The sequence below is a fragment of the Chelmon rostratus genome, chromosome 7, assembly GCF_017976325.1.
Source record: "Chelmon rostratus isolate fCheRos1 chromosome 7, fCheRos1.pri, whole genome shotgun sequence".
Taxonomy (NCBI): Eukaryota; Metazoa; Chordata; class Actinopteri; order Chaetodontiformes; family Chaetodontidae; genus Chelmon; species Chelmon rostratus.
This window is the reverse complement of record NC_055664.1, coordinates 14,665,959-14,689,471: the sequence shown is the minus strand read 5'-3', so window position 1 is coordinate 14,689,471 and position 23,513 is coordinate 14,665,959. Positions and strand designations below refer to the sequence as shown.

At 42.9% G+C, this 23,513-nt stretch overlaps 1 protein-coding gene across 1 annotated transcript in view; it reads left to right on the top strand.

Annotated features, from left to right (window-relative positions):
- Positions 1-23,513, top strand: part of LOC121609393 (cGMP-inhibited 3',5'-cyclic phosphodiesterase A-like) — a 45,729-nt gene extending 22,216 nt beyond the window's left edge. Inside the window, exons 2-16 of the mRNA XM_041941014.1 lie at positions 2,200-2,250; positions 9,334-9,579; positions 12,546-12,691; positions 12,791-12,897; positions 13,093-13,336; positions 13,588-13,664; positions 13,915-14,111; positions 14,308-14,445; positions 14,738-14,849; positions 15,847-15,954; positions 16,482-16,681; positions 17,368-17,571; positions 17,808-17,969; positions 21,612-21,879; positions 22,683-23,513. Of these exons, the coding sequence (XP_041796948.1) occupies positions 2,200-2,250; positions 9,334-9,579; positions 12,546-12,691; positions 12,791-12,897; positions 13,093-13,336; positions 13,588-13,664; positions 13,915-14,111; positions 14,308-14,445; positions 14,738-14,849; positions 15,847-15,954; positions 16,482-16,681; positions 17,368-17,571; positions 17,808-17,969; positions 21,612-21,879; positions 22,683-22,993 (2,571 nt within the window). The 3' untranslated portion in view covers positions 22,994-23,513. The remainder of the gene's footprint in view (positions 1-2,199; positions 2,251-9,333; positions 9,580-12,545; positions 12,692-12,790; positions 12,898-13,092; positions 13,337-13,587; positions 13,665-13,914; positions 14,112-14,307; positions 14,446-14,737; positions 14,850-15,846; positions 15,955-16,481; positions 16,682-17,367; positions 17,572-17,807; positions 17,970-21,611; positions 21,880-22,682) is intronic.

Here is a 23,513-nt window from a genome sequence, read left to right as displayed (position 1 = left end):
GACGTTATCAACAAAGACGAACGGCGCGCACAGCATTTGGAGATGAAATACACATATTATGCACGATCAAGGAGTTTGGTGTGATTCAGCACCACAGTGCTTTTATTCTTCCAAACAACCTCCCTCCCATCCTGAGGGGCTCACATAAAACATGAATCCGCAGTATTAGGCAGATTATCTCATCTGCCATTCAAGATGCAAAGTCATCTCCAGTGGATGACAGTTGCACTGTCAGGTCAACTCATTTTATGCCATTTTATACATCAGCCTACGCACTATGACAGCTAGGGCAGTCCACAGACGCAGCGCGGACACACGCATGCACGCACACACACACACACACACACAAATACAGACATGCACACACACGCACACACAGACATGCACACAAGAATTAAGCTATATATATATATATATATATATAATCAAAAGTACTCATTTCATTCGGCAATTGACCTGATGCAGTCAGTTACATGGAAAATACAGTAAAGCTACATTTAGACAATAAAAGTCAACACTTGTCATCAAGTCATCAAGGCTTTGTTTTTGTTTGTTCAAATAAAAGTTCAACTGCATTCAGTGTGTTTGAGGAGGGTTGTGATTTTTTTTTCATGCCCAGCTGAAATGAAAAACGGACTGAATGACCAGCTTAAGACCATTAATATAATTCTGTGAGTTGGGCAATCAACAAAATACAAAATAAAACTCGTACCTTTTGTCTGGTAGACTTACAAGACATTATCTGTACATGCGCTCAAAAATCACATGCATCTTTGTGGTGTAAGAGAATATATAGAGAGAAATATGTCTTTTTGCTGTTTTGATGGATGTCTTGTGATCTCTGCTCTGACATTTAGCAGCTAGCAAGGCAGCAATTTAGCGACTGTCGGTATAACAATGTCAGAATGTACCTGCATAATAGCTAGAAATCTGACTTTTTTTCCCCACAACCACTTTTCAATGACAAATTTAAAGAGTAATACATGTTTCACTGATGGTCTGTCTCACTAAATGAGTTTGAGAGGGAGTAAGGTGGACCATAATGTAGAGAAAAGATAGAAATGATTCTAAACTTTGTCCGGATTCATGATTATTAAAACATACTGTATATATAAATGTGTATTGTTGTAGCTCAAATGCACACACACACACACACACACACACACACACACACACACTTGCACTTGTCCTATCTTGCAGTTGTCTGGTTCAGCACTGGCTTTGCTCTTCAGTTGCAGTTTTAGAGACAGAACCTGAACAAGGTCACATGCCGGTGATTATTGTGTCAGCCTTTGTTCTTAGCTGTGGTGACAGGCCCTGTGAGGCAAGGAACAAAGATAATTGAACGCGGTGGTTTTTTAAAGTGGTGCTGCAATGGCAGAATTTTCTAATGCAGAAATGGGCTCATTTTGTCCGTCCGTATCATGCACGCACGGGATGCAACAGAGAAGAGGCTCCAACCGAGATGCTGTAGCTTCCAGATTAACCTCTGCTGTCAGGTATGATTACGGGTGTGAAGCCCTCGCTGTCTACAGGAAATAATTAATCAAAAGTCAAGTGCAAACCCCCCAACTTGCTCCAGCACAGCAGTTGTTAGCTCTTCATTCAGTGTGAGCTGGGCTTCTTCTTCATCTCCACTACACCAGCTGTTAGTAACATGAAATGCAGGTCAGAGGAGCTCATTCCATGACCTCTGCATTTTGTTAAGTGTCCAAACAGTTGCCTCTTGCTGCCGTTTTGGTGTGGGATATGTTTAGTCCAGCGCAGCACAGATGCTGGAGGCAGGAGGAAAGGGTTAGACCGGCTCTGTTAAAGGTGCCTTCACAAAACTTCAAAGCTGTCGCATTTAAGGAGAGCCGCTCGGAGACTCATTGTCCCACTGTGAAATTGAATCGCAGTTTTCTCTTACTGAACAAAAATGGGAAATAATTGCAGCGAGGGGACAGATAGAGGGGTGGCGGTGGAGGGGAGCCGTATGTGGATCAGCCCTCCAGCATTAAGGGTGATGTACTCTTTTCTTCTTCTTCATCACGAGCAGCGCCCGCTCTTCTTTTATTTTTAGATGGCTTGATGGAGGGAGGAGGAAGTAAAGGAGGGATGGCAGAAGAAGAGGAAAGAATAGATAGTGCTGTATAGTGTCTCGGAGTGGACGGGTCTCTGACAATAGTTGCTGCTTGCACTGTGTGCTTCTATCTTCAGATTATGTGCCAGCCAGAATGGGACTACAAGAGAGCTCTGAGCAGATCCAAGGTCAGTGCCGCCCAGAGGGGAAGGGGAGGAAGGATGTGTGCGTGTTTAGCATGAATAGCACTTGGCTCATTACTGTACTTTTTAGACAACTAATTGGCTGAATTTAGCTGTAAAGTAGATTTTTGTTGTGGTCACATTAAGTCCATGAGCTTTTTAGTGACCACTGTGAAGTTCCTGCTCTCCTAAACCTTCTCTTCTTGTGCCTTTTTGCTCGTTAATTTCGCTGTTAATTGCTTAGTGCTACGGCTTTTTGCTTATATTAATATTCTGTGGATTTTATGACAATATTGATTGTTATCAGAAATTATAAAAGCTTTTTTAAATACATATATTTTAATTGCCATTTTACAGCTGGAATATCACCTTTGAATTCTGCCTCCTAACAGCCAGTCACTCTATGCATTATATGCTTTATACACACACACACACTCATATATACATATGTAGTTGATATATATCCAAACTGTTTTTATTTTAAATGATATAACCACAAGTACCATTAGACTATTTCTGTCAATTAATGGTTTGTCTATTTCAAGCTACTTTATGTTTTTACCACTGACGGGCAGAAAAAAAGTTAATTGCCTACATACACGTCAAGAAAAAAACAAAGTCCATCACTTGCCTTTTTGCCAGGGTTTTCTTTATGAGCTGATGAGGTAAACATCTTGCTTGATTTTCCTCACAGTCAGTCACATTATTTCTTCTCTGTGCCATTTTGTGCTGGGCAGGTTGCGAACAGTGTTACGCAGCCTCATGTGTTTCCAGCAGCTTGCCAAGATTTTATACAAAACATCATTGTTTTGGGTTTGGTTTTATCTGGTCCAGATGAATAAAATAATGAACTGAAAGCTGCTGAAACTTGCAGAGAGCAGCAAAGTCGGATGTTGATTTTCTGTGGTTTCAGCAGTGAACTGGAACTTCATTGTCAATTACTTAGTGTGTCACGTTAGCTTAGCCCGCAGGCCTAACAAGATTCATCTTAGGAGGATTGACTAAGAGAGCAAAATCACAAGACGGGCTGATTTTTGACTGAGACGAAAAGAAAAACAGGTGATGCTCATCCAGGACATGTCATAATGAATAAAAATGGTGATGATGATGATGATGATGATGATGATAATGATTTTGGACCAGGGTTGAAAACCTTGTGTCTTTTGTGTCTCCAAACTGTTGCTTATTGGACAAAGTGTGACTTGCATTTTTTTCACAAGGATAACTCATGTCAGATTAAAAGGAAACATGCAGTTCATCCCTTCATGATGCATTTACTTCCATAAAATAATGCCCAGCTTGTCAAGTTTTGTCACTGAATTTCAAAAGATTGTTGGTAGATTTGACTGGGTCAGCTTTTTATTGACTTCCAGGGGGTGAGCCTGTCACCTCTCATGGCTTTTATTACCTCTTTTTGTTGCCAGATGGTTTGCATTGTGTCGTTTTGTTTGGCGGGACTGAGTTTTCCCCATTTTTTATATTCTAAGAACAAGTATTTTTATCCCCATGCTGAAACACAGGATGCTGCTTGTTGAACAGATGACACATCCCCCTCTCCGTTAATTTGGGCAGGACAAATTATTTCAATTGTCATAAGCATGCAATGCAAACTAAGTCTAGATCACTGGTTAAGAAAATTGGAAAATCATAAAAATTCATGCATGTGAACTTTGGGAAAAGGTCATCAATTAAAATTTTTCACCGTGGATGTCACTGGTTTGACTTTTCCCACCAAGGCTCACAGATGATTATCTTTTCGACAAAGGCTATAGATTTAATATTCAAATCATCTGTAATTTCCTCCATACTGGATGTGCAGCTCCAGCTTCAGCCTACAACAAACATACTATCTTAATAGACTTTTGAATCCATTAATCAATATGTTCCTCAGTGTCCCGATGTAGGAAGCCCTCCTCTGATAATACACAGCACTCGCTGCTCGGTTGTCAAGCATCACCTGCTATCACAGGAAACACTTGACAAGTAGTGGGCACAGCATATAGCTGTGGCCAACTGAGCCCTGAACAACTATTTTATGGTTCATAGACGAGTCACTTTGATCTTTGTCCCAATGTATCCTAGCAACCAGGTATCTTCAATGCAACTGATTTCTGTGTGCGGCAGATCTTCTCAACCCTGAGCCACCGGTGAACATTTGCAATTGGCAGATGCAGAGGTAGGGGCGGGTGAGAGGACAGAGGGAGGTTCATGAGGCGGCAGAGGAGAGGAGAGCAGAGGAGAGGAAGTGTTTGTGGGCTGCGTTATTGAAATGTCAGTTGCTTTGGATTCAGACTCTCACGACTGTGACATTTGAACTGTGTGGTTAAAGGAAGGAAAAGAGAGAATCAAGCTGCTGTGTGTATCTGTAGGAAACTAGATAGTGGGATTAAGTGGTCTTGATCAAACTGAGCACGAATGATGCAGAGGAGGCACTCAGCGAGTATCATGGGACGCCATCAGGACAATACACATCCTCCTAAACAGGTTCAGTATTGGCTTAACTGGAGTCTCTCCCCTCCAGCCCGGGTGTATGCTGCTGCTGCGTGTGCATGCGCTTTGTCGGTGTGTGTGCGCACGTGTGTGCAGAACAAGAAAAGCCATTTAATCAGTAATGATGAGATGGTTAAACTAGGACAACTTGGAGCAATGTCTAAATTAAGCTTCGTGATACAGCCTAGTTTTTAGGTCAATTACGCGTGTGAGAGGCTGGTGTTCGTAAGCAGGAGAGCTGAAGCCGCTGCTGAGAGATTCACTGTCCCTATTGTTCTTAGATGGGTGCTGTTTGTTGAGCGGCGTGTCCCATGAGGGTGGCTGTGTTATCTACAGAGTGTGTTACATGTTATCTCACACCAGCACAATGGTTTGCATAGTTTCATTATCTTCAGCGCAAACTTAAAAAACAATTGCGTCTGTGTCTATTGATTTTGTGTTTGCGCGTGGTGAATATGATGGAGAAGGTCGATTTAGCGCACGATAAAACGGTCGTCTCTGGTGCTCGTGCATCTCGGACAACACGTCTCAGCTCCATAACACATTCCAGAGTCATTATTACCAAATCGATAAGAAACGTTTGTTAAGGATTAATAGCCTTGCGCTCCTGCTCTGCAGTCCTGCAACTGTTTGCAATTCTGCAATCATCCTCCAGTATCCACACCAGGAACTTGGCCTCTGGGTTTGCTTTGTTGGCTACTACTGCTTCAGTATTAAATCTTCCAGCTGAAAGAGGTGTGAAGACTTTTCTGCATGTTTTACACTTTCCTCTGCAATTGGTGGAGTAGCACAGAAACAATGGGCAGCCCTTCACTGTATTTACAGTTGTTGTAGATGAGGTTGTGGAGGAGCTCAGCTGGCCTGCTCGTGTTAGCCGTCCTCTTTTTCACTTGACTTGCCAGCCTGCCTGTGGACTCAGCTCCTCTCTGCCTCTGTGTCCATCACTTTCCTCCTTTCTCTCTCTCTCTCTGTGACGCTCTTTTTCTCTTTTTCTCTCTCTGCTCGCACCATCTGCCTTAATGCCTGATCTGCCTACATATCCCCTAACTTTCTCCCAGGAGATGGGCTGGGGGATGGGGATGGAGAGGGAAATACTGAAATAGTGGGAAATATCAGATATGAGAGGAAGAGGAGGAGAAATTGGAAACTGCAGGAGAAGTAATTCTGCGAGGGAGAGAGAGAGAGAGAGAGAAAGGGGAATTGTCATTGTCTTCATGTTTTGGAGCCAGTGTCTGCAGTGAAACTTTGGTTTAGTCTCTGTGTCAGCTCCATTTTTGTGGTATTAGCCTCTAACTTGGGTTTGGTGATTGTGTCCATCCCCTTGATATTAACGTAGACAAACATCTGTGCTCAAAGGGAATAGTGTGTGTGGTTCAGGCATGATAACTGAAACCAAAACGTTGACAGGGCTTTCTTAGTGGAGTTTCTTGCACCTTGGCTGCCTTTTAAATGATCAAAGGTCATTTAAAGCAGAAAAATAATTATTAGGGGGGCTTTCCAGAGGTGAAGGATTTTTGTTCACTGCTGCTAAAAAAACAATATAATTCAATCTAATTCAATAACTCTTCTAAATCAGATTTTATTGATGTTGTATAAAACAGATATTGACCCAATATTATGGTAATTTTGTGATGTATATACGTATAAAATTTTAAGGTGTGACCATGTATGCGTTCATCTGAAAGCCCAACCCCACTCTGAATGGCTATTGGTTTATCTTTGTTATGTGGCTTTGCTGGTGATCCACATCAGTAGTTCTATTCTTAGGAGCTTGATGTACAGAGATCTTATTTTACCTATCTGTGTACATTATCATGAAGTGAATGCACTGCATTTGTTATTATGACCCATCTTTCTGTACGCAGCATGCACTGTATAACCCTGACAGACTGATCCCAAGGGGCAGTTCTGGTACATGCCTGCCTGTGTGTGTGTGTGTGTGTGTGTTTGTGTCCAATGTCGATTTACTCATTGACCATCACCCCCCCCCCCGCCCACATGCTTTATGCTGGGAGGGATCAATAACCTTCTCCCTCGCCTTGCCCCTCCACTGTGTCTCCACCAAAACGGGGCTCTGCAGCACTCCGTTAGCTCAAATGCTTCTGCATGTTGCACTGAATGGACCTGCACATGCACACAAATACTGCAGGTTGTGTTTTTTAAATACTATAATTTCAGAATTCTAACAGAGAAAAGTTCAATAGGAGACAGCTGCAACACACACACACACACACACACACACACACACACACACACACATTCAAGCACCCGTTATCGCTCTCTCTCTCCCTGACATTAGCTGAGCGGAGTCCATTACTGCCAGGTAATGGGTGAATGTCACAATAGCAGGATGTCATAAAGCTCTGGAGTGGTCTAATGGGTTTTGTTCAGGTTGAGGTGACACATGCACACCCACACATGCACACATACAGACATGCGCTCTTCCAGGAAATGTTACTCATCACATCACAACCCTGATTTGCGACATGTTTGAAGAGCTAATACAATCTGTTTAAGGAAGCAAATTATGAGAGTCATCTGTCACTTTGTGAAATGTGAGGTGTGTTTGTTCGTACGTGTTGTATATATAAGTTTACATGCATGAAAAAACACTGAATAAAATCAAACAAAAAAAAAAAGAAAAAAAGCACAGATACAAACAGAGGGGCAAAAGCAGAGGTTGCTGCCAATCACCAAGGCTAGCAGCCTCGGTGGTGGTGATGGTGATGGTGGGGGGATTAGGGTGGCAGGCAGATGGGAGAGTGAAGGGATGGAGCGATCATGTGATTTGCTTCATATGTCAGCACAGTCAGGGAGAGGCCGATGCATGAGGGGAGCGGGAGGAGAAGATGAGGAGACACCAGGGCCAGTTTGAATGTCTTGATTCACCAGCTCCATGAGCTCTCCTCTAACTTTTTTTTTATCTTATAATTAGAACATTTTTTACAGCCTGAAGATGTCAAGAGTGGAGGCAGATACATTATTGGAGATGTCAATGTTTTATCAGCTCAACACAGATTGTTATCTGCTTTTATTCGTTTTATTCTTTAACATAGCCTTCCTCCACATATTAAATATATTTTTCCAAACACACATTTCTGATCCTTCTTCCAAATAAGAGTCTCCCTGAAACACACACATCCAGATTGTTGGGCTGGGTATCAAACCAGCTAAAATGTATCAGATGGTGTATATATATATATATATATATTATTTATATATATTATATTTCTCAGAGTTCTCTAAACAGTATTGTTTATGTACTGGCACAAAGACTTGGATCGTTTTTCAGCAGCAGCATTAAATATCCGACACTATTGTCAGGCCAAAGACATCAACTGTCAGTAATGCAGAAAAGTTAAGCAGATTCAGATGTGTCAAACTTTTCCTTTCTGGTCCAGTCAGTCCAGTTTAAACATTATTGGCATTTCTGATTGAAACTAAGAGCGTCAACATCACAGGCATGAGTTGGGGAGTTTGACGGGATTATTTTATAACTCAGTTCATGCAGGGTTCAGTGGAGAGCCGCAGCTCAGCTGACTCACCTCCGCTCTCTGCTCTGGCTCCACTATTCAAACACATTTTGTCTTTTCCCTTAAATTTCTTTTCACAGTTACCATAAAGGTTGCTGCAGAAATGTGTAAAGCAACTGTTTTTTGTTAATATATTTCAGGTGTTCCTGTTGTGTCTCTTTGTGGCTTAAAACATCTGTCCAAGTTGATAACAATAAATTGTGATGTGTGGGATGTCAGGTCTTTGCAGAACAGTAATATTCAGCCCTGTTCCCACCTTCATGAGTTCAGAAGCTTTTAACTTATTGCCGACAGCCACGACACATAAACATGTGTCATTATTCTTTTGGAAAGACTGTGCTTGATTGCACTGTGAGATTTATGAATTGCATCCAAAAGTCTACAGTCTCAACTCCTTTTTCACATACAACTTGCGCCTTTAGCCTTCTCTGTGTACATATCGATTTACTCTTGCACAACTAATATATACTGTGCATGTACAGCACATACATGTTTGTGTGTGTGCGTGTGTGTTTGGATGGCATGTGTGTGTAGTTGTGTGTGTGGATAAGTTTCAGAGTGTGAGGAAATTGATTATAAGCTAAAGAGGAGCTGATTAGCATATGTTGACATTAACGGTGGAATCCATTACTGAAAGCACACATGTTTGACCTTTGACATAGATGAGCCTTTGGGCTTATCAGTCAATATGCTAAATCAGTGACAGCTAAATGGCATGGGAGTGGGCTGTGTTATTATATATGTATATTGTAGGATGTCTGTTAATGATGCTTTTCATGGCTATAATGTAACATCGTCAGGGCTCCTTCCTAACCTTTACATGTTCAACCCAATTAGCCATCATGCCACTAGCTTTATTTCAATTACATTTTTAAACTTTTACACTACCTGAGCAAGCTGCTGACACACTGTACGTACAACAACAGACCAGATGTTATAGCAAACACTCTCCGGTACACGGACAAACATATCCTCTTTCAGTTATAGACACCGTATTGTTATTGCATGACACCAGAAAAGACAAAGAGTGGCCCGTTCCTCACCTTTCCTCTCTTCTCTTGTCCAGTTTTCGGGGACCAGCGTGGTGGTGGACATCGCAGTGATGGGGGAGGCCCACGGTTTGATCTCAGACCTGCTGGCGGACCCCTCGCTGCCCCCTAACACCTGCAGCTCTCTGAAGGCCGTCAGCAACCTCCTCAGCACCCAGATCAGCCTCCAGCCGCTCCACCGGCCTCGCGTCCCTGCAGACACACACACATGCTCTGACTCTGAGGAGGGGCCCGAAAAGGCAGAGAGACTGGCCATCCCAAAGGTAAATGCTCGTCTCCCCTAAAAAAATGTGGTTCTGTTCATTTATGTGGTGATTGAGGTGTCCAGTGGCTGAACCACAGTTTCAAACTCTGCAGGCTAAGGATGTAAACTGGAAGTCCATCACCAGCCAGTATGCATGCATTGTACTAAGTTAAAGCTATACTCTATTCTGCAGAGCGAGGACAATCAACACCTGAGTCATGTGCAACATTACATGACCCAGGATCAAAAGTTAGAAGAAACAAGAGAGAAATTCTGTCACAAAGAAATTGTTCATTGGTGTTTTATGTGAAATAGCTAATGCAGAAACAGAATTACCATAACCCATTTAGTACCCCACCCGTTCAGCATTGCAGTCCTATAACATTGCCAGAAAGCTTAAAAAAGGATCGAAATCAATGCAGCAGAACCGGAGATATCGTCTCTTTTATTCCATGCATTCTAGTTTCTTGTCCTAACCTGGTGCCTGCATTACCCACAATGCAACTCAACCACCGAAGGTTCTGTCAGAGATTCAGCTGTGTTATGCTAGTAGCAGTTAATGTTGCGTGAAGCAGATAGCCTCACTCAGAAATGAGGAGCGGGCCACAGAAGTCTAGTAAGCGCACTTCTTGTAAACTCCACACCCTCAGTAATGAAAAATGTCTGTCTTTAGTTGTATGTTGCAGATATGACTCACGCACGCACACACACAAGCATGGAAGCCCAGGTGTATCCCTCCCTGCATACATCACCCCCATTTCCTCCCTCACTGCTGGCGTAGTGAGGGCTCTAATGTAGCAAACAATGACGCACGGACTTCCAGAGGGCTTTTTAATGTTTTACAAGGCCAGTGCTTCAAAATGTATGCGGGCACTTAAGGCGGCAAGGAAACTAAATAAAGCGTGTGATGCAATGCAGGACAGCCTACCAGGAAAGTGACAAGCAGCTTTAACACTGCTTGAGTGCACTCAAATGCCCGACCCATGTCGTGAAACCCAATGAGATGCAGCCCCATGTTAGCTCACTGGGGATCTGTGAGTCTGCATGTGGCAGTGGGTTAAAGTTGGTGATTCAGCTCACTTGTGCCGCCGTGTTGTTCAGCAGAAGTAGCTGTTACATAAAGGTAATAAGAAATGTTGGTGACTGAGGTGCGTCTGGCACTCAGGTTTTGACTTCGCTTAACGGGACTGCGAAACACTTTGTTTTGTTTCTTCTTAAAAGCTCTGGAACAGTTTGGCTCTCCCTCGTCTTTTTCCGGCTCCAGCAGTTTGTCAAGTTTATAGCACTTTCCAAACATCGAACCACCTTCTGGTGCACAGATTTGTCTTAATAATGCTTCGTGTTACAGCCACACAGTTTCCAGAGCGTACCGTGGCGTCAGAAGACTTTTATAGGCAGATAAAGCAGCAGAGACTCCTGTAAAAGATAACATGCAGCAATCCATCACAGCCCGCAGCATGTCTGCTTGATTTTTTTGTCAGCTGCACCGAAGTTGCATAATAATGCAGCGCAGATGTTTCCGATCTGCATTTCAAAACGCATTACAGCACAATAATACAATTCACAACAGCCACAGCAGACGTGATGTTCACAGTGATTGATTACCGCCGAGTGTTGTTTGTGTTACCCCCCCACCACCCGTCATTCTTTCACACACTATTAGACGCATTTGATTAGCTTCCCCTCACTGCAAGAGAGAAGTAGACCACTGTGAGACCGTGTGTGTGTGTGTGTGTGTGGTTATCTGCCTAAGAAGTGAACAGACAAAGAGGGATGGACATGATTTTCTTCAGTACTCTATGAAAGTTGATCCTCTGCTGCCCTCTGTATTCTTGTGTGTGTGTGTGTGTGTGTGTGTGTGTGTGTGTGTGTGTGTGAGAGAGAGAGAGAGAGAGAGAGCACCATCTGTACAAAAATACAAACTGACAAATAACTGAGTTTAGCTCATGGCTTTACAACAAAATTTACAACAGTGGATGGATTGACACCAGGGGGGAAACAAACATGACTCCCCTCTACTTACCATTCTGTCTCCCATATGCTTCAAGAAAAAACAGGAATAGGCTGAAAGAACAAATATGGCATCCTTCTAGTTTGATGTGTTTACTTTTTTTGATGGAGGAGGAAAGGAAGCACAGCAGATGCTCTGAGGGGAAATATAGCTCTGTTTATAAGTTAAAACACATGCCTGAGGCTGAAATTCACTTTTTAACGACTTAACAGAGCCGTGTTTCCCTCCACTGCTGCTGCGCCTTTCCTTTGTGTGTGACTTTTAGAGTAGAGGAGACATTTTGGATCGCAAACCCCCAAGAGATTTAGTTAGTTAGTTATTGTGACACCGTACTTTTAGAAGATAAGACAGGGACCAGGCTTTAATTATCTCGGAAACAATGTTGGGAGAGTAGACCATTGCAGCAGCAAATTAATGAAACACAAAGGTGATATAAGTGTGAAGTCACATTAACAATATTTGTTTTATGCTTATAAATACTGTGAAACATTTAGGATAAAATAACAGTTGCAAAATATCCTACTGGGACACAACATTGTCATATTTGTGAATTATTAAATATGTTATTACATATTATCATTAATATTAAATAAGTTGAGGATGATCAAGAGTTCTAGAGATTACAGGAAATCTCTAAAGAAAATGTTTGAGCCTCCAGGGGGCATCACATGCTGTAAATATTGGAGCTTCGGACATGTTAACATGCAAAGAGGATGTTCACTTATTAGCTGCAGATCTAGAAAACTGGATCAGCCTATCATGACATATGCAGGCAGGGCCATGTGTTTGATGTTTCCGTGGAGGAGTCTGATAAGATGTACCTACTAATAGCTCTTTATTGAAAGTACCCTCAGTTCTGAGATTCTGTCCATTGCCTGAGTACAGCTGAACACTAATGGCGTCCTGCTTGCCTCATCTGCCCCTGTGAAGCTTCTGTGAGTGTGTAAACACGTGTTTGCTTATCTGCATGTCAGCGTCTAAGACGGAGCCTGCCCCCGGGATTGCTTCGGAGAATCTCATCAACTTGGACCACCACCACCTCAGCTACGGGGCTGCCCACCATCGAGCCTGGCCCTGTACGCCGAGACCGCTCAGCCAGCATCAAACACACGGCAGACAGGTAAGCCTCGCTCACTCGGCACGCAGGCTTTGAACGGCAGCAGATCAAGAGGAGGGTTTTTGAGTTGATGTGTCTGGTGGTCTTCTTATATCACATCAGCGAATCGTGGAACAACTCGCTGATGATGACCATCTCAAAGAGTCGCTCCATGTCTGCCTCCTGTGCTGCCTCCAACCACCTCTTCAGCAAACCACTAGGAAGACCAGGTGTGTGTGAGTGTATTAATCCACAGTTGAGTTTTCCTGAGCCCGTGCAGTAACATCCTTTATACAGTCATGTGTTGTGGTGAATTCCGCTTCATCCTCACTTCTGAACGACTGAGCCTTGAATGACCTAATACTTAAACAGAACGATTTGTGTAAAGGCTGAAACACTTGAGTCATTATTGCTCTCTTTTTCAGGTTTCCCCCCCTCCAACGTGTCACCTCTGGGCTCTCCGTGCCCATCTCCTCCTGTCCAGGGCACTCCTGCCCCCAGCCCCACTACAAAGACATGTTCGGTGCAGCTTCCTGAGCCGGCTGGGCCCCTGACAGAGCGGACCCCTGGCTCTGTGGCCCCCAAGAGCCACCACAGAGCCTTAACTCACAGCCAGAGCGCCCCGAGCTCCACCACCCCTCACTGGCGGCCTCCGTCACTCTGCAGCAGGTAACATCGCACACGAGATTCCTTCTTCTGTTACATCTTGATGAGCAGTTTCTGAATATAGAAATTCAAAGTGACAAATATAAGGCTTCTCTGTCTGTGGGAAAATGAGGGAAATGAGTCACTTCATTAGTCCGTGCTGAGAGGACGGGATTCAGTTATCTGCTTCATTTATCAGATGATAGAGGACGATCGGGGTGGACCAGTATGTATCCTCTGAATGCGTCTGTGTTTCTCTGCTCTCTTTCTATCAGCTGTGGCAGGCCGTTCAACAATCGACTAAACCACAGGGTAGAGTCTGTCGACAAAGGAGACAGGATACCCCATCCAGGTAGACAGCAGAGTACAGCCTGCAAGCGCTTGACATTAGACATATCTGTCCAACTGAGCTAGATATGATGATTTTTACAGGGAAAATGCTTCCTCCATAGATTTAACCTGATTGATAAATATAGACTACGCTTCTAGCTTATTTCCTAGGCTGATAATTTGATTCACTCATACCGACCTCCTCCACAACTGCAAGCCACAACACGGTTAAATGAAACTGCAGCTGTCTAACACGTGTATCGCCCCCGCAGATGAGCGCGCCGTAGCCTCTTCAGACTATGACAGCACCTATGACAGCACCTACGAGACCAACCACAGTGACAGCAGCGACTTTGCACAGAATGAAGAGGAGGGAGAGGGAGGCAAGAAGCCGCCTGAGGCGAGGGAAGGTTGCAGGGAGTATCTGGCAGAGGGCATCGTTCTGCACCCGCTCCTGCCATCACCAGAGGTGGGCAATCAGGCTGGCTTAATTTGGTCACTCAATAAGAGTGACAGAGGAATCTTGCCAATGATTTACTGTCATTAGGTAGCTAAACTACAATTTTTGAAAATGCCTTTCCCAAATCCTGCAAACCATCGTGCATCGTCTGATGGAGGTTGTATATTTCTGACCTCTCCTCTGCACCCCTACCTCCACCTGACAGGAAAAGCCAATCTTGGCCATGGAGCCTCTGGTGATGCCGGGGCTGGAGCCTCTGATGAGCCAGCTCAACAATTGGAACTTTCCCATTTTCAGCCTGGTGGAGAAGACCCAAAGCAAGACGGGCTGCATCCTCAGTCAGGTAAGCACAAATTAGCGAGGAAATGTTGCAGCCCCTGTGACATGTATGACATTTATTGACACATGACATTTATCTAATGAAAACACATCAATCCTGATTTAATTAAAAGGAACCCTTATCGACGGAAAATGTTCACAAGCACGTAATTAGCAGCTTTGCTGTGGTAGTGACATTAGCTGTTAATGCAGGCCGCGGGTTGAGAACATTTGCATCTTAAGCTTACGACATCAATAAATGTACATCTGAACCTCTGCAGACATGAGATGTGAGTTTTCCCCGTGTTATGTCCCAGGTTTCCTTTAGGCTCTTCGAGGACACAGGTCTATTTGAGACCTTCAGAATTCCCGTACAAGAGTTCATGAACTACTTCCACGCTCTGGAGAACGGATACAGGGTCATCCCTTGTGAGTAGGAGAATTTCCATGTTTATCAGACTGTTTAAGTGAACTAGTGATGTTCAGCATTACCTTTATCTGCCACAAGGTGGATGCATTGCTTTGTCAGTGAAGTAAAGCCCCGCTCACAGGCATTTCTCCCTCCGCTTCAGTCATCTGTGGCTGCTCATGTTGCTCACAGTTGGCAGGAGGTTCCTGTTCCTGTTGTTTAATTACCTAATTGAATACAGTGTTTGTCAGTTCATGTTGAAACTGGAGATGTGGCTGCCAGGAAACATAAGCTCTTGTGTCTCTTAATGGAATTTGAATGACAGTGTGTGACCAAACATTTGGTAAAAGTGATTTTGATTACATGATCTGTAGATTTTAAGAGAAATGTAAGTAACTTTCTATACTCTATACTTAAATAGTCCCTGTTCAGTGTGCTATTTTTGCATCATGTAGATTTTTACCAGTCCCTTATAGAAAAGTGTGAGTCTTAGACACATCCTGCTTACCATCTAGCTTAGTCTCAGTTTTAAGATAACAGCTGACTGCTATCAGTCTGTATCAGCCTCTTTGAAAAATACAATTTAATCCAGAAATGCTCTGCCAGTTGTACACGTAGGCGTTATGTTTTAAAAGCTCTGAGGGGAGATAAAACCACGAAGACTTGACAGAGCTACCCGAGCCACACTACTACTGCAGAACTGCTCTCCCTCATGATGAGATTACAAGTAGACAACCTCTAGTCCTGCACATCAACTTACTACAGATGAGCGGTAACATGGGAGCTTATCTCTATCCATTTTGTGTTCTCTCATATTTGAACGTGGCTCAGCACAGAGCTTTCTCATAAAATACACCTATGTCAAAAGGTAGAAGACCATTGCTTCATTAATGTTACAGATTCCTTGTGTGAAAGGGGCTTCAGTGTATATTATTTTCCAGTTCCAGCTGGATCTCTTCACAGTGCTCATACTGCCCTCCATTGGTGTGAATTAGGATTTTATTTTGCTCTCCTCAGATCACAACCGGATCCATGCCACTGATGTGCTGCATGCTGTGTGGTATCTCACCACTCAGCCTGTGCCAGGCCTGCCCAGCCTGCTGACTGAGAATGGGATACACACTGGTGAGGACTTTTAATACAGTAGAATAAACAGCTGTTGCTTAAGGTGCTTTAAATCTCTTTTTTTGGCGTTATGTTTTATGCCACAAGTTATGTTTTTCTCTTGCAGCAGCAGCATTGGATTGGTTTGAGTGGTGTAAATCATTAGTTAATCACTGTTCTCTCTCACCTTTGGTGGTGTCATCATTTGCTGTCATCTCTCTCTATTATTGCTAATAAAGGCATAAAATGCTGCAAATTCTAATTATTGAAAAATTGAAACACAAAACCAGCCTTGTGTTTTGATTTGTCAATATGGTTCGTTTTCTCTGCCCCTTTTTATGCCTCCATAATGCATTTGTCCTATTCTCACGAACGCCTCATGTCTTAGGAATAGCTTGAGGGAATTTTTGGTGGCATTTCACACTCGACAACATCATTGTGATAGATACTTTAAAGTAGGTGAAATGCCGGAAGTTTCTTCCTGATTAAACAGTCTAAGAGAACCAGGCAAGCAATTGTGGTCAGCAGTGGTCTCTTTTTTCCCATAGACTCAGAAAACGGCATCACGCCCGGTGCCACAGGCTTCCTGGTGTCCAAGATGAACTCTGTGGTGGAGGAAGGGTATGGCTCCCTGGCTGGCCTTATCCCTGCTCTGGAGCTCATGGCCCTGTATGTAGCTGCTGCCATGCATGACTATGACCATCCTGGAAGAACCAACGCCTTCCTCGTAGCTACCAGTGCACCACAGGTAAAAAGGTGTGCTGTGGTGGTGGATCAACAGAAAGGTGGCACCAGCTGCAGTGTGGAAATGTCTGAACCATCACCTCCAGACACTGCAGAGGACAAATTACCCAGTGACTGAATGACTGATACCTTTAAATTTAGAAATCTACCTGACACGCATTAACAGACTAAGACAGCAAGCTTCAGCAATGCAGCGGATGCTCATCAACGTCAGCACACTAAACTCACAACATAGCTTGAAGAAGACAGCTTCTGTTGAAATATCATCAAGTGTTGATAGGCAACTGATCACTAGCGCATTAGCACATTGATGTGAGCTTAACGTCACCATCAGCAGCGTGAACCTGCAGAACAGGAGCTCAGCGGTTTAGATATAATTATGATTGTGATTTACGTCTCACAAATCCATCGCTCTGAGCTAAAATACTTGTGTAATTCTGAATGTGAATGTGACGACCTATCCAAATCACTCGTAATCTCACCTGCAGGATAGCAGCATGTATGCAAGTCAGAGTTTAGGATCTTGCTGAAGACAATTTCAGAAATGTTGTAATTTCATTTGCCATTTCAGCCCAGATCACAATCTAAACAAAGCTGTGCAGTGATGCGTACGGCCATGTAAGCTCCTTTGTGTTTCACGCTAAATGCTAAGATTGAATGTTTCTTTCTGCTCTCGATCCTCCGCTGTAGGCTCTTCTGTACAACGACCGTTCAGTCTTGGAAAATCACCATGCAGCTTCTGCGTGGAACCTCTTCATGTCTCGACCTGAGTATAACTTCCTGGTTAACCTTGAACATGTGGAGTTCAAGCGCTTCCGCTTCCTAGTCATTGAAGCCATCCTGGCCACCGACCTCAAAAAGCACTTTGACTTCTTGGCAGAGTTTAATGCAAAGGTAACCATTCGAATCCTTGGAACAAAGAAGTGACCATGCATCCAGCTGCATTTATTGCTGTCATTAGTCATCTCCTCCCAGCTCTTGTTAAATATTTTGCTCTGTTCCTGTAATAAAAATGGTCTTTTCTCCCAGATTGCCCTAAAGTAAAGCTGACAACCAGTGAATAGGGAATGTTTTACAATCAATAACTGGATTTTTTTTTTGCACAAAACTTCCTGTGCACATCTCCCCAGGTGGGTGATGACGGAGTGTCTGGTATTGATTGGTCAAACGAAAACGACCGATTGCTGGTGTGCCAGATGTGCATCAAGCTGGCTGATGTCAATGGGCCTCTGAAGTGTAAAGAGCTTCACCTGCAGTGGACAGAGGGGATCGTCAACGAGTTCTACGAACAGGTACACTTCTAAATCTCTGCAGTCTGACAGGAACAGACTGGAGGGAAAACATCACTTTCAAAGTCATTAGCATTTAGATGGATAGCACCTCACACATAGATAGACGGGAGTTGACTGTAATTAGGCACTGAATAAAAACCAGTGATAAAAATGTGCAACAACTGTCGCTAATAGAAGTGAGAAAATATTGATGTGCAAAAAAAAAGAAATGAAATGAAAAATTATGGAAATTTCCATAAAAGCAAACTGAAGAACTGAAGAAATTTATGTGTGTCCACTTTTATGAGTCTGTAAACTTAAAGCAAAGCCATGTAACTTGCTGAACAGCAGCCACTATGAGCACAAGTGATTATGGGATGAGGGTAAATGCCAGAAAGAGAGGAGAGTCATGAAGTCCACCAGTCGACTCAGTCAGTTAGGTAACAGTATCTCTTTTAAGTCTGCAAATATTAGCGACCATAAGCTCTTGGTCAGACCGGACCAAGTGCTGCAAAACCCTGAATTGAACAAAGTTGTGTTCAATATTTCATTTGTAAGAGAAAAAGTGTGTTATATCATCTTTTAAAACTTACATTCTCTCACTTTAAAGCCCTTCAAAATGTTAAAGTTATTCAAAACAAAAATAAAACATCTTTAAGTATTATTTTTTAAGAGCGATCAGTCAGGGCTGATCAGATTTGATTGGCAGGGACCAAACAACCCACAAGCTGTCATCAGGCAATTTATCTTTTTGCCCACCTTCCTCTACCGAGAATTGAGGGTCAATTGCATAGCAGCACCTCTGCAGGTGACAGGGATTTAGCTTTTTGCTCAAGGACCCTTCAGCAAGGTTTGTGTGCAACTGGATGTTCAGTCTGAACAGAAATAGAATAGTAAAACCTACCAGCTCATGAATTTATTAAAGACTTCTGTAGAAGGATGCCTGGCAACAAATCCTCTTCTTGACTGACAATGGCTCTTATTGGTCAGTTCGGTTAGTGCCAAACACATTGATAAAGATCAAATCTGATTAGCCAGAGAGATATGATTACTAGCCTAGCAACAATATGCCAGACTGGAATAGCTCTAACTTGAGACTCTTAAGCCATAATTGAAGCTATTTTATGCACTGCAATCAGTGGTAACCATAGCGTCCATTCTTCTCAATAAAAAATCTTTGTGTTTGTACACAGATGTACAGGTGTGATTTATCACAAGATTCCCTTGATCAGCAAGCTCACTATCAGCGTTTATTTTGCTTATTTAGGGCATTTTTAATTAGGGGAATATCAGAGCAGCTAGAAACCTCAAATCGTAGCTGCGCTGGTGACTGCGTTACAACGTTCTGCCTCTTTGCATTCTGCTGTTCCTCTCAAACCTCCTGTTCAATTCTCATAATAGCTTTGAGAATTATGTATGTCCTTTGAGTGGGAGCATCGCGAAGGGGTGGGCGAAGCATGAGAGGGAGTGGGTGAGAGACAGAGGGCGTGCGTATGTTTTTCTCTTCAGAGGAGAAACAGATGACCTAAATGAGTCATCTTTGACAGCGCTCATTCACAGTCACACAGATCACAGGGATGCTACCGAGGCTCCCAGTGGCAACAGACTAAGCACAGATGTGCACGCACACATGCACACACACACACACAAACACACACATAAGCATATCGTACAAACATATGCATGTACATTATGCTCAGCAAAGCACCACTTGAATGTTCAAACACTGGCGATTTTTGCTCATGATAAGCAGTTTTCTCTCACTGTCATGTCCCTACTCTCTCTCTCTCTCTCTCTCTCTATATATATATATATATATATATATATATATATATATACACACACACACACACACACACACCTCTCACATGAACCATGCCATCCAGGTTTCAGGTTGTCATGGTAATGTCAGCCCCTGCCCCTCTGTCCTCCTATTGAATTGCTTTAAAAGCCCAGTCATCAGAGAAAAAACACAAAGGCAAAATGCATGACTGTCACAGTATATGAAAGTACAACACAAGCTATTTTACATCAGATGCTATGCAGCCCGCCGCCACATGAGCCTCCGTTATAGTCAAGAAACGGCAAAAATAATGGAAAATTTGCCAAAAATTGGTTTCTGTTGGGACAAGTTCTAGAGATTTGTTTATTTACATCTGTTGAGACAGTATTTCATGCAATTCCACTTTTTATTTATTTTCTATTGGGAACAACATACTTTCCTGGGACAGTCACTGAGCAGGTGTATTTTGAAGGTTAGTGTATATATGGCCTTAGTTTGTGTGAATGTGCACGCCATCAGCAATGTAACCAGAAGAATAAATGCAAAGATAAGATCCCAAACTATGTTGGAAATTGGGAAAGGCATGATTGACAAATGTCTTAAGGATGAGGGAGGAACAGCATGGCTGCACTTTGGCTTGTTTTCATTGACAGTAGATGATTCTGCAAATGACTCATTAGACAGGACAACTACAAACATCTGACATACAGAGAGGAGTCAGACTTTGTTGTCTAGTGAAGATAATTGGAATATTTATGTCAGTATTTATTAGTGGTGACCTCTGCTGACTGTCTCATTTAAATGATTGATACCTAAAGATGAGCCATAGTTTGAATTGATGTTTTTCTATTTGTAGTACTTTTGACCTACATTCAGGAGGCTGTACCCAGAGGTGGTGTTTCTGTGCCAGTAAAGGATAAAATGCATATCTTTTGTCTGTCTAAATAATTTGACTGATATTGAGTTGAAAATATATTAGTGAATTTGTATAATGTAGTACTTTTCTTAATAAAGCTATAAAAAGTAAAAACATGAGAAATTAAACAAATGCAAAGAGGAATCTAAGAAAACAAAGTATGAAATGCAGAGAGAAACATGAAAATGACCACCTACAACAACAAAGCTCTTCTGAAAAATGTTTGGCCGATATATAACACAGATATCATGTTGTTTTGCTTCTTTGCTTAGCCGTATGAATGAAAAATAACAACAGCAGCATCTATCAGCAGATAGCAGCTTCACCTTGTTTTTCAGAGAGAATAAAAATTTGTTAACTAAATAAAGATAAATAAATAAGGAATAAATTAGCAGTATTAGTGCACACAGTAGCCCCCAGCAGCATCTCTGTGGTTCCAATGAACATTTATTTAAGACAAATGTATTATTCACTTGTTAGTCACTTCATAAACAAATGTCTGCAATGCAAATGTCCGTGTGTGCAGACCTTTTTTTGTTTAATCAGCCTCTCAAAATGCCAGCTATCGCCCCAGTTCATCATGTGACTGATCAGTCCACCACTAGTTTAAAGCTTTTAACATCAGAGAAGATGATCAAAATAAAACAAAATGTTCATGTTGTGTATGATGTCTGATTTTGGTTGTTGACGGTGCACAAAAACAGGAGCAGAAAAATCTTTACTTTGTTGTCTACTAATTGTTCAGTAGAGTGAAGAGACTGCTGGATTCATTTCAAGCCAATTACATTTTAGTCCTGGAGCTATGAAAACATGGGGCAGGGGAGAAAATTGTTCTGTCTTTTGAAATCTCATCATTACACAGCATGATATAAACGTCCCATCATGTGGTACGTTCATCATAAATCATCATATATGTGATCATTTCTGTGCGTCTCACATATTTGCCCCGTTCGTACCTTTCTAGGGTGACGAAGAAGCGAGCCTGGGCCTTCCCATCAGCCCGTTCATGGACCGCTCCGCTCCGCAGCTCGCTAAACTACAGGAGTCGTTCATCACTCACATAGTGGGACCTCTATGCTCTTCCTACAACTCTGCTGCTGTTATGCCGGGACGCTGGGTTGACCCGCCTGAGGGAGAGACGGAGCCAGAGGAGGCGAAGGAAGGACAAGATACAGAGGAGGAAGAGGAGGATATGGCCGATGAGGACGCATCAACGAGCTCTGACGCCTCTCGTATGTCGACCTCTTAATAATTCACGTTGCAGAAAACACCACACTGTCTGTTTGTATTGAGCTATGTGTGGCCTCAGTCAGTATCTATTGATACTGCATCGCTTTGTCAAAACTTTGAGATTAATCTCCTCTTGCTTGGTGGGACCCGGAGAAAATTTGACTGGACTTGAGGAGTTCATCAGATTTTTCAGCTCCTCTCTTCAGGGAAGTTAAGATTGTAAATCAGAGCTCTTGGTCAAGTTTTTAAGGTGGAAATTCACAGAAGGAAACCAATCACAGAGCAGAGTCTGAGACTTCCAGTGGTGCCGATCATGTTCAGGGCTTGGTTGATTCGAAGAGAGATGGGCTCAAGTTTTTAAGCTGATATGAGTCTGTGTTTCACCCCTGCTGCACTCATTTCATGCACCAATATTAATTTGGAAAGGGGGTTAAATTTATGGAATCAGATCAGGTTCAGTATTAATAAATGCACACAGAAGGATTAACAAATGTATCTCAGGATTTATATATAAAAGACACATAATTATTTTTCAACACGCACAACAGTAGTTATTGTTGAAAATGAATGTAAAACAAATGTATTTCTGATGCACACTCAAATATTTGTTTCCCCTAATGCCAAAAGAGATTGTGACAATGAAACTGGCTTTGGTTGTTCCATAGCTGACATACAAATACAAATACACTTATTTGCATTGGACTAAGTGTTTAACGCACAGATACCAGAGTGGTATCAATCCTTTCATCTGCAATGCATCTACTTTCTCAGGAGCTTGTTTAACTGTTGGCTTTGTGTCTGACAGAGCGGGGGCAAACCAAGAAGGCGAGCAGGAGGAAAGTGTTTTGCCAGATCACACAGCATCTTCTGGAGAACCACGAAATGTGGAAAAGGGTCATCGCTGTGGAAGCCCAGGAGGAGGCCCAGAAAGAGGAGGCAAACTGCATCGGCGGCGATCCAATCACAGCCATTCACGAGGAAGAGGAGGAGCAAGCGAGCAAAGAGGAGGAGTCGACTGACGGCCTCGATGAAAGGGAAGAGGTGCCGGCTATAGAGGAGGAGGAAATCCTTCCACAATCAGAGACTTCAGGGGAAAAAGAGGAGGAACCAGAGTGATATTATGAACATCCTCCTAAACCAGGAATCTGAGCGTTGTCTAAAAATGTTTGTTTCTTTCCTAACTAAACTCTTGATATGGTAGCCAGCACATCACTTTGACACAACACTGTAGAAGATGTTTTGGGTAATATGTGCCTAACAAAAACTGGGTTTGAGGACGGGGATGAAGCATGCCCAGTTCATCTGATGAGGAGAGAGATGAGATGAGCAAAAGATGAAGTGACTGAGGAGCAGAGGAAGAAGAAGAGGGGACTGTTCTCGTTGTAGTGTTTGTCTTAGTCTGGATCTGGTGCCCTGCCCTCCCCCAGGCTGCCCATCCTGCACTATATGCCAACCACGCTGATTCACAGATTCACTCCACCAGTGAGTAATACACTGTTGCAAGCCCCCGACCCCACCCCGCACCCCTTGTCGCTCCCATGCTATCAGCACACTGTGGAGCCGCCCGGCTGGTTGAGGATGTGCAACAAGCCCCTTCTCCTTGAAGACAATGGGATGAAAGCCAGGGAAAAAGCTG